The 12,319-nt window shown below is 35.1% G+C and overlaps 1 protein-coding gene across 1 annotated transcript in view; it reads right to left on the bottom strand.

The window, feature by feature from the left end:
* Nucleotides 1–12,319, bottom strand: part of LOC118735905 — a gene marked incomplete at its 3' end in the record, with an annotated part of 539,363 nt that overhangs the window by 331,574 nt on the left and 195,470 nt on the right. The window contains 3 exon segments of the mRNA XM_036465930.1: nt 461–559; nt 4,364–4,455; nt 11,693–11,800. Of these exon segments, the coding sequence (XP_036321823.1) occupies nt 461–559; nt 4,364–4,455; nt 11,693–11,800 (299 nt within the window).

Below are 12,319 nucleotides of genomic sequence, written 5' to 3'. Positions count from 1 at the left end.
ACCATCCCAAGCACAAAATGCGGCTAATATTTCTTGACGTCCGGGAACCGCCTGCTAGTATCCGTGAAATGAAGTTACCTCACGATACAAGGAATCCTCAGACCCGGCTGGTGCCAAACCGACCCAAAAATAATTTAACCAACCCTTTTTTGTATGCTTCTCTAATTCGACGGCCGTAACACCGAAAGCCTTACAGTCAGCCTAGAAGTCTAAGAGAGGCAGTTGGATGCCTTAGAATTGGACCCACCGAGTCGGGATATGACCATGGCACTTCTCAAACGCGACAAACGCTCGTATCATGCTTATGAAATTGAGCATACGATCTTGCTGATCGCCATGGATAAACTTCCATCTCTAAGTCTAATCGTATAATTAAGTATGTTCTAAAAATTTCTTATATAAATATCTGCTGTTAAGTGACAATAATAAACAACAAAATCTTAAATATGTTTACACTTACCAGTCATTTTGCTAGCCTTTCGCAGCGTGATGCCTTCGCTAACACGATCGAAATCACATTCTTTATGACAATCACTCGTGGTGGAGTTGGAAGTGCAACCTGAAAGAAAAATATTAATTTTTATTACAACTATTAAAAAATGTTAATAAAGAAAGCTTTTCCAACTATTTCGTTAGCTAAGTAAATGAGAATTTTTAATGCTACATATAGTCATGTGAAAAATAAAAGCGACACGGCATTTTGACCAATTTAGGAAATTCTTCTTTGTTTGCCCAATGTTTATTATTTTTTATAAAAACACAGCTTATTATCGAACACAACAACAAACTTTTTATCATTTTATGATACTCAGATTTCCGAAATTGCAAAATTCTATTTAGATTTAGCTACAAATTCTAGCCTTACAAACTTTCTTTAAAAGTAGCTTTAAAGTCCCTAACTACGAGTACTAGTAAATTCTGCTTGAGGACATGAGGTGGAACGCTTGCAAGTTTTCTCATGCCTCTCATTCGTGCTCACGAGTAGTTGAAGTCGTACAAAATATGTCTCAAAATTCAATTTGATGTGAAAACCTGTGAAAATTCTTCAGTGCTTTCTACCAACTTTTCATTCAACCAACGGTGACTCTTGGTTACGTATGTAACCAAGATATGTATGTATTTGCGCTCACGTGCCACGCTGTATGTACAAATGTATGTGCATTAGGGTGGTCCATAACTCCATGTAACAAAAAAAAAAGTAAAGTTGGAATTTGTATGCTCTCAACCCCTAGGATTGCTCTATACCGAAAAAAATGTACCCCTATTTTTTATTTTGAAATTAAAAAATATTTAGAGGTCGCTCAAAGCGCTCAAAGTTTTCCATGTGTTTCATATGGGGGAAAAATAACTTTTCGTAGAAATGGTATAGAATTCTTGAAAACCAATATTTTCGACCGGAATACCCTGTTTCTCAGGGGGTGAGTGCATGAAAATTCCGACTTTACTTATTTTGGGCCACCCTAATGTACATATGAACTCTTATGTTGTTTCAGCAACGCAAGCGACCAATCCAGAAAACCCGCTGTTGATAGTCAGTGGCGACGGAGACATGTGTTTGGCAAGTAAGCAGCATTGAACGTTGTTGCATCAACTGTTTTGGATTCTGTTTTGTTATTTCAATTTTCTTACAAACTTCTATAGTATACACACTGCATACATATGTACCTATGTAGGTATGTATGTATGTAACTTAAGACTGAATGTGTATGTTCACGCAAGCCACACAACCGACTACAAGTTATTATTACAGAAAATCTCCGTCGTAGTACACTTGTGTGCTACTTCTAGAAAATCCTTACAGCAGTTGCCAAGTAACAGTGCTTTTCCACTACGATGACAAGTACCCTTTCGGCGCTTGCTTTACACTCTCTTTTGGGTAGTTTATACACGTTCCTTTACAATTTTTTGCCACTTCATGTGCACATTTTTCCTGTGATTCGATATGTTTCCCACCTGTCATCGCATAGTCATACCTGACATATGACGCTGCACTACTGCTGCCGGTGGCTTGTCTTACAGCAGAATAAGCGCTTTCATCGCTGGCAAACGTTTTTTTTTTTTCGCTTTTCTTCTAACTTAAAATTGTGTGAAGCTATAAATTGTCGTTTAGTGCAACATTTCATATTCAATCGCTTTTTGTCAGTTGCACTCATTGCTTAACGTGACACTCAACTGTACTTAAGAGCTTTTATTTAAGCGAACTCTTGTTGTGGCTCTACAGGTAAACGTTGCAAAAGTCCATTTTTATGCATTTGAGTATTGAGATCTCCTAGCGAGAATATTCTTTTCCTCCGTTAAATAGGTGAACATGCATCAGCGTAAGTGGTAATTTTTCGTGGTATTTACAAATCTGATTTACTGATTTTCCATCACATATTTATCACATTATTATAAACATACATAGTATTAAAATTATGAAAATATTTTTATTGAAAACATAATTCATATTCGCACACTTCATCGCCTTTTCGACTTTACTCGTTACTTTAGTGCTTTATTGCTTTACGACACGCTCTCGCCCAAACACAGACATGGTATTGCATAAATCAACGCATACGTTGGGTAAGTTGAATGTACGGCGTATGTTTTTTATTCCTGCAATAAATCTTCTTATGCGCTTCAACGAAAATAAACAAACAAACAGGGAAATAAAATTAAAGAAATGAGCGTTCGCTGGCGTAAAATTTTCTTTAATGTTAATGTTGTGACTTTATTTCACGAGCAAGTCGAATATATATAAGTATATTTTGAGCGAAGTCAAGCGAATGAGAATGTGCGTAATGCATGTAAATGCATACGCAAACACAGAAGTGCACAAGCATACATACAAATTTGCATAACAATCAGGCTTATACACGGCGTATACGCAATGAATACTTTTGTCCCAAGCGTGTGCGTGCATCAACCATGCAACTGACCTGAATGAGTCGACTGTGCGTACATATGTACATGCGCGTGCATATTTATACATGTACATTCATATATTTGAATGCTCTTAATTATTTCCTTAATTAAATAATAAACAAACAAAAAAAAAACTCCACTGCGTATACGTAACTTCGCCTTAATGTCTCGGTAGACGCCGCTGGTCAACCATGGCCGCTATGGAATTCTCACAGCACAGCAGCGACAGTGGCATGATACTCGCAATGCTCTGACAACTGAATACAAGTCACAATGCTGTGCTGACAGCAGCTAACAAACAGCTTGCGCCATTTTACCGCTTCTGGCGTCAAGCGTCTGGCTTTGACTGCCGACGACAGTGAGAACATTATCTGGTCGAAATTTTAAAGTCAATCAATTTTAACACCAGCAGCAACACGTGCCTTACCGCAGGTTGCAATTAAAAGGATAACAACAAAAACAACAACAACAACAACAAATGTAAGCAAAGTAGTCAAACCCTGCAGGGAAAGCTACTAGTTGTGAACTAGAATTCTACCAGTTTGCGTTTCAGCCCAACTAGTTTCGCGTTCTATCCTTTTTCAATGTTAGCGACTGGTATTTTTAACATTGCGATGTCCTAAGAGATGTCAATTGTCAGGCTAGGCATCAGCATCTACTAGTATAAATACTAGTAGCATCATACCAGTTGATGAGATAGCCAATTCATGCCCCGTGAAAAGTATAAGTGTGCCTTTTTGCTTGCGACGCTCCAGCAGTCACAATGGCCGACAGAGCAAAGCACTCGCGTAGTAAGCCTGAGGTCCCAGGTTCAAATCCCGGACCAGGGAAAATTTTTTTATTTTCTTTTTTTTATTTTATTTTTATTTTTTATAAATTTATTTTTTTGTTTAGGCTGTTTATTGCAATTCCTAAATTTAATAAAAAAAAATATTTTTGTTCAATTTCTTTGTTTTTATAGCACAAGCATTTCTTCCTAAAGTTTTTTTTTGCAATGCAATTAGATTTTCAAATTTGCTATTTATTTATAAATTGAATAAATTATTTTTATTTACATTTATTTAACTTTAAAAATCTTAACCACCTCCAAGCGGCTACGAACCTGAGATTTCAGAACCAGAACCAGTAGTCTTCACGTGACGCCACAGCCGACATTTGTAAGAAAAGCAATTAATTGCGTTTTATTTTTGGCTATGGCAATTCAAAGGCAGATGTAGCTAATCGCCTAAGTTCTCCGAAATTGTCGAACTGGTAGGCACATACTAGTTAATGAACTAGTATTTTTTCTAACTGGTTTGGCGTTTCACTGCAGGGAACAGATACACGCACTCACAAAAGTTGCTCAACCGAGAGCATTAATGTAGCGTGGCATAAATATTTACTTACAACAAGGACATGCAGGCATACGCACACCATTCAACGCACAAACACTCACAGACTCGTACTTAAACGCACTTACCCATTGTTATTTCATTTATTTCCGGAATTTCACATTTGGTGCCTTTAAAGCCGCTCGGACAGTGGCATGTGATGGCTGCATCGCCGATATGTCTGAAAAGTACAAGAAGAAGCAGAGGAAGAAAAGGGGAGTAAAATTTAAACGTTTACGCAAAGATGCTTATTATAGAATAATTATGTATGTGGGTGGTTCTTAAAAAACATGACCATTCTGAATTTTGTAATTTTTAAAAATTAAGTTGGCCAAATATGTTTATAATTGGCCTCATGTGGTTACGGATGGTATCAACAATAGGAATCCATAACCAGCAGTATTTTTTTTAATTTTTGGAGTTTTTGGAGTTAATAAGTCACAGAGTGGACCGGTAACAGAGGGGACAAATTAACTCAAAAATACCATATTTTAGCTTTTTATTCGAATTTTGGAGAATTTATTTGTCCACTTAATTAGTGTACATAAAATATTTATAAAAAAATTATAAAATAAATAAAAAATCACTTTACTCACCGTTTTTCAACAGTAACAGAGTTGACACTGAATAAGGGTACGTACCCGGCATACAATTGGGTTCCTTACTCAACAACGCACTAAACAAGACTGAACAGTTCAAAACACATTTTGTTGATTTTAGCTAAGTTATGATGGAGAAGCATAAGAGAAATATACGCGTCATAACGTTTAACAAACATTTTTCAATAAAATGAGTGGACGTAACAGAGGGGACCAAAACCTGGGGACACAAATTTTCTTCATAAAAATTATACAAAAAAATTATTTTTCATCATTCTTTTCTATATATGGTATTAATATACACAAACTGAATAACAAAAATTGTAAATATTATTTTTTTTCAATTTTATTTCAACTGAAAATAACTATTAAATTTTTATAAATTGGCTCGGGACACAGGTTTTTGCTAAACCTTTGACATTGAAAATATTTTTTTAAGTTATTTTCAGATAATTAATTATTTTTTTTTTTATAATATAGTTACGTAGAATCGATAATAATTTATAAAAATGCAGATATTTTTCTATTTTCTTATTGAAGAAACAAAATATAAAATAGTAAAGTCTGGGGACACCAATTGGTCATGTTTTTTAAGAACGACCCATGTATGTTTGTGAATTCATATTGGTATATATAAATATGTACATATATGAATGTAAATGTGCTCGCAACATGCCAGCTTACATATCTTATTTGACTGTGAAATATACTTTTCCGTGGTTATTGCTTTATATAAACCAATCTTCGCCGCCCTTGTGCCAATGAGATTACACAGTTGAAGTTCGCTTGCTGGTAAATACAGTCTTTTTATATATATATTTTTTTTTACTTAAATTTATATTTTATTTTATGGACTTAAGTGCATTACTTGCGCATGTTAAAATAACGTGGGAAATGTGAACAATTATTTATTTTAAAGCAGTTTTCCTTGCAATTGTCCTAATTGGGTCCTACTAAGGCAACATTCACAATTACTTAATGGTTTCAATTCAACTTTTTTTTTTAGATTTTAAGACCAAGCCATGAGTAAAGACTCTTCATACATATACCTTTTTACCATTCCCATTACAGTCATGAAATTTTTGACTCTACAGGGGTAGTCGCTCAAAGTGTTACCAATCAAAAATGCTATACTTTATCTATTTTTTATTTTTTTATTTTGTTTCCGTTTTATTTACAAATATCAGTGCGTCATAACAAAAAATTTCATATTTCAAGCAGAAAACGAAGAATTCTAGTTACTAACGAAAATCTACCGTTTTCCTAGTTTTTTAAGACCTTTGAGCCGAAGAAAATAAACAAGAAAACATCCATTTTAGCCGCTTAGATAAGTACTAAAACATTGGTAAATATGCAGAACTGCAATTGAAGTTTACGAGTAAAAAAAACAAACGAATCTGTTTTTGTGCCACTATTTTAAAAATTTTTTTAGTTCGACGAATAAAAAACGCCCAAGAATTAGTCAAGAAAAATTTATTGAGCCAAATTTTCTTAAACATTACGAAGTTCTTAGGAAACCGCCATCGCTTCGCCACTTCGCTGCTTGCTATGTTTGAGTTCCGGTCGCTTAACAAAAAATTGTGTATGTGAAAGCACCAACAAATTTAGATAGCAAGGTTGGGCGATAGCGAGTTTGGGTGTACCTCATTTAGTTCGTTCGTTTCGCCACTCGCTAACTGTTGGCGAATTGATGACGGCTATTTATAACCTTGAAATTTTGATAACTCGATATGTTTTGAAAATTCCGAGAACCTCAATTCGGTAAACCATAAAATTTCAGTAAATCAATAAATATCGATAACTCGATGCATTACGATAACCCCATAAATTTCCATAGCTCGATAACTCTCCATAAATTTCGACAACTAATTTTCTGTGCCTATAAATTTCAATCTTGCCAACAAGTCCTTCTTTGGACTGAGTAGGCAATTTAAGAGTTAAGTCATCTCCCGACGTATGAAAACCACACTATATAAGTCACTCATAATGCCCGTGTTGGTATATGGGGCCGATGCATGGACAATGGCAACATCCGATTAGGCGGCTCTTGGAGTGTTCGAGAGATTTTGCGGAAGATTTAGGGCCCTTTCGCGTTGGCGATTGCGAGTATCGCAGACGATAGAACAATGGGCTGTATGAGCTTTTCAACGACATATACATAGTGCAGCGACACGGCTTGGCCATGTCGTTCAAATGGACTCCGACGCTCCAGCTCGGAAAGTATTCAAATCGGAACCCGCTGGTGGTGGCAGAGGAAGAGGGAGGCCCCCACTGCATTGGAAAGACCAAGTGGAGAAGGACTTGACTTCACTTGGTATTTTCAATTGGCGTCAGTTGGCCCAGAAGAGAAGCGACTGGCGGGCTTTGTTGAACTCGCATTTCAAATACGAAGTAAAAAAAAAACACGAAAGCAACTCAAATTGAACAGGTTGCAACAATAACTACATATACACAAAGATGAATTTTTTTAAACGACGATTTTGACCGAAATTTTTTACCATAAAAACTCTGCTCATTTACAGAAGAAGTACCTTTCCTTTCATTGAAATCGGTTCGGTATAATCGCCAAATATATGGAAAAAGTCCGGTTTATTGCCGATGAATATGGTTGCCATTGTGTCGAAGAAATGATGATGAGAAATTTTTTTTCTAAAAACGTTGGCTTTTGCGAACTTTATGCGATGGTGACAAGTGTTCTTAAAACGTCTAATGATTTCTATCCAAATTTTTTCATATTTTTTGGAGAATTTTCGAGATTTTATCCATAGTTTTGCTACGTTTGCAAAACTTTTTCGGACTTTTTACTTTTACGGTATTCTCTTAACCTTTAAAATTTTTGGTAATTTTGTGTTCGCCCTCAGAATTATTCATTTAAATCTTAATTTATTTTATAAATTCGTTCGAAACAAAAAGGAAACAAATAGTTAATTGTATGCTATTTTATTTCAATAAGGGATGTGCGATTAATCAAATAATCAAATTATCAAATAAGGTAATTAATGGAAAACCGCAAGCGCATAAAAATACAACGACAGTATCTTTGTTCAGTACTGCCTTGATCATCTGTACTCTTTGTTCTTTTGTTCTAGAAAATTTGTTTGCCACTTTTATTCACCTCAGAAGTCAGAGTTGCAAAACATCAAAATATTTTTATTTATATATCTACTACATATTTGTTAGAGATATGCAAACGCTCTTTTATGAAACACGAGAAACCAAATGTGAAATGCTCTGGAAATGCAAACTATTATTAATCTTATAATTTTCCTTATTTACATTTTAAGTAAATATGTTGCGCCAAGAGTGACAATAAGAAATTATGTATGTGTGCGAGATTTTATAAGAAACAGAACAAACAGGGAATGTAAATTTTCAATTGCCAACAAAACCATATGCTAACCCAAAAAATAGCCCAAAGATTGCCGTTATAAATCTGAAAAAATACACTAAGAATCCATGCAAATAGAATAAAATGCCATAAAACGCAGCTCAACATATCATCAGCCTGTCTGTCAGCGAGTAGACGGACTGAGTGGCACTCCGAAAGTCAGCCAGTCAATCAGTTGGCAAAAAGCACCCCACACACCAGCCAACCAGCGAGCACAAGTGATTGTCGTCAGTAGGGCAACGGGCCGACAAGCTGTCAGCACAATTGACTTTTGCCATATATCACACGAAGAGCGATGCTGCGCTGCGGTACTTTGTTGGGCCACCACACACCACAAACACACGCACATTCAGTAATGCATAAATACAATTTTATATATTTTTTATTTACAGCTTCACATTTGCCCTTAGTGAGGAGGGAAATAAAAATTTTATTACAATTTAATTTAACCCACACGGAATGGAATATGACAAAAGAGCAGCTTGCTGGATTTGTAGTAGTTGAATGGTGGGAGTTTTATTTAGTGCAACGCGCCGTATAAGCAATGTCAAAGGGAGGCAATACAATTTTCGAAAGGCGGCGAAAGTTGGAAAGACGATGAAATAAAGTGCAAAAAATACAAAAAAAAAAAACAATTGAAAATTTTTGAGCAGGCGGTGCGCATAAAAATATAAAATGGTTAGTGTCATCGAATTTTTTTCTCGTCGTGTTTCTGCCAAGCGCACAGTTGAGGTGAGTGTTTGTTCGACCTTTGGCGGCACAAAGAAAGTCAATTCAGATTTAATTTATGTAAGTAAATATGTGTGAACTTGAAATTAAATATTTACGAGTGCGAATTTTAACTTTTTTAAATAAATAGAAAGCCGCGCCACAAGTGTAAATATCTGAGAATGTTGGTGTGTGAAAAGTGGCCAAAAAGTAGAAGAAAAAAAAACGAAAACAAATACGAAATAAAATGGAGAGAATAAACCAAAGTAGAGGAAGTAATAAGCCGACGTGTAAGATTGTGGCAAACAGTGAAATTGTTTAAAAGCAGAACCCAATCGAAACCAATAGTAGAGGCAAGGCGTAACATGGCAAGCCCACGCAAACAAGTCAATGTCAACTGCCGCTGTGTGAAGCGGAAGCAGAGGCAACAAAAGAGTATGGAAAACCAAAACTACAAATAAAAAAGGCCGTCGAAAGAGCATGCAGTGCGTAAATTCAAGCCAAAAATGTGCAACTGAGCAATTTTTCAGCGCCATACTTTTTGCACACTTTTCCTTAAAACATAAAACGAAAGCGATTTCGTGGCCTTACTTGCAGCTCCAACTCTTTGTACTCCATATATGCTCTTACTTGAGTGCTCATCATCTGCATATTCACCGTTATTTCAGCCTTTCATCTTACTTCTCTTCACTATTAAGCTTTCTGCAATTTTCTTTCATTTTTTTCCTACCTTTTCTTCCTTTCTTCATTTGATCAGCGCAGTTCTCTTCATCTGCCTGCATCCAAAAATGCTCACTGTTTTTAAATCAACCTCTTATTCAGTTGCTCAACCTCTTTCAACTATAATTTGCTCGACTTTTGCTTGTTAATGAATATTTCATTGCACCAAACTTTTGAAATTGTTTCATGTGCCATTTTGGTTTTCACTTTACCTCCAATTTGCTTTCTCACACTTACTTTGTTTATGCAAATTTACGCGCAATAAATTGTACCAAGTGTTTGAAGTACAAAGGCGAAATAATTTCGCAGCTTTCAAGGCAACTCTGCAGAGCAAAAAGCAAATTTTAGTTGTATTTAGTTGGAAATTTGTATTAAGAATTCGATAAATTTGCATGGAAAATTGTATACACAAAGTGTTCGTTGTAAAAAATTTTATCGTATTTCTCTTTTCAGGAGAGGAAGTTTTTTTTCTACAAAGTCGGCTTTTGAGTTCTATTTAGTAAACCTTTTCACGGTCATAAATATTGCAAAAATAAAATACAAAAGTTTGATTTTTAGAATGAGAGAGAGCTTAAATAAGAATATCAGGTTTGTTCCACGAACTATTCGAAGAATATCTCGAGCTAAGTTCAAACTGTATGTATACCAGAGGAAACTGTCAAATGAGGCTCGTTACAAAAAAAAAAAAAAAATCGTGAAACAGTTTTGATTAAACAGCGAGCAACACATTTGTTTGTTTGGATTTCTATTTTCAGATCATTGAAAAATCGTTTTTTTTTTCTCGCTTAAAAATAATCGTAAGCCATTGTGTAATTTTTACTTTTCGATAAATTTTAATCGTTTGTATATGATTTTTATTTTTTCGATCAAAAATAGTCGTTATACATGAATTTTAATTTTCCGAACATTTTTAATCCTCAAAAAGAAGTTCTGCGCAAAAATACTACGGCACCTCTTCTCCGGCAACACAAATAGCAGAACTCGACTTAGCAACCCCCTGTCTCGACATGCGAACGCCGTTCTCATGCGATTCGACTCATAGGATATATTGGAAATGGAGGCCGCTCATCGCAGATTTCAGATATCAGAGCTCATCGCATGAGAATTGTTGCATGCAATCAGCTGTCAAACAGCGTGTTTGTACGGTTGTTTTTTACGCAAAAATTGCTATGGTTTTTTATATTTTCTATTGCGAAATTTAAAGTAATACGGAAGTTACAGCGCTTAGAAGTGCAGATTGCTGAAAGGCGGTACTTTTTTCTTTTGCTTGATTAATTTGGCTGAAATTCTTTATACTATTGTTTGCAGTGCCCCGTATTTATGACATGAATTTAATTAATTAATTACTTTCCTGAAAATTCATGTCATTTTTTCCGACCACTGCCATTTTTTGCCAGGAATAATAACAAATGTTTTCCCTACCTAACGTCATAGCTACTAGTATTTTCTTAGAGAAGAAACAAATTTGTTTGTAATTTTCAGACGATGTCCGATTGAGAAAGATTTTACGCCATCTAATGTATGGCTCATATCTTAAACCACTTTATAATTTGCACTGCAGAGGTGAATTTGTGTAAAAATATTATTTCAACCAAACCAACCAATTAAGTAAAAAAAAAAACCCCCTGTTCCAAAAACTCATTAACCATCCCTCACATGGGCAATGGAGTAGATCTACATGGCGTATGAGTGACTTTATTAAAAACAAAATTCGTCAATTAATGTCAATTGCAATATTAGTACGCTTCTTTGAACAACAACATATTTATACTTCACTGACAATTTAGTGCGAATATTAAAAATAAAATTGTCTAACCTGCCTATCAATAAACGCCAGTGTCACCGGACAAGGGTCAGTGATAGCGAGATTGGTCACAAATTTCATATACTCTTAGTATGAATACAAAATATTTATTATAGAAATAGTACCCAAATTTTTTGTTTCCTTTTTACACTGTAACCCAAAACTAATCATACTTTCCAGTTCATAAACGTATACTCACTTGCATGTGCCGCCATTTTGACAGATATTCGTATGGGGATCCTCACACAATGGACCACGTCCACAATCGGTGCCACTAAAGCCGGGAAAGCATGAACAGTAGTAGGAGCTGCAAGTTGAAAATAAAGGAAATATAAATACTTATAAAGACTTTGTGAAAATTTTAGCTTGAAAAAGGATATCTTTTATCATAAAGTGATAGCTAATTGTGAGAAAAAAATGCTTGCTATATGCCAGCCCAGTCCGCTTTCAAGGCCTTCCAGCTCAACAAAAAAACGCATGTCCACTTTAAAACTTTACACAGGATGTAAAATAAAATAATGACTAAAACAAATAACACAACAAAAAAAGCTAACGATTCTAAGTCAAAAACATAAATAAAACATAAATAAAAGGCACACAAAACTAAAATTAAAAACAAATAAAAATATTCATAGTAAGTACCAACGACGTAGTATTTGTAGTTTCAATGTCGTTCGCACTAAGCGACCACAACAAAGGCCAATGGCAGCGTTTGAAGTTTTTATATGGTTGCTGCGGCAGCTGCCAATCGAGTCGGCAATTTTTAGAGCAATATTTTTTCACAATAGAAATAAAATGCTAAATAACTACATAGAACTACAAATAC

The sequence above is a fragment of the Rhagoletis pomonella genome, unplaced genomic scaffold, assembly GCF_013731165.1.
Source record: "Rhagoletis pomonella isolate Grant_MI unplaced genomic scaffold, Rhpom_1.0 Rhpom_scaffold_00003, whole genome shotgun sequence".
NCBI classification, from domain to species: Eukaryota; Metazoa; Arthropoda; class Insecta; order Diptera; family Tephritidae; genus Rhagoletis; species Rhagoletis pomonella.
Note: the sequence above shows the minus strand (reverse complement) of the source record. Positions and strands in the feature narration are given on the sequence as shown.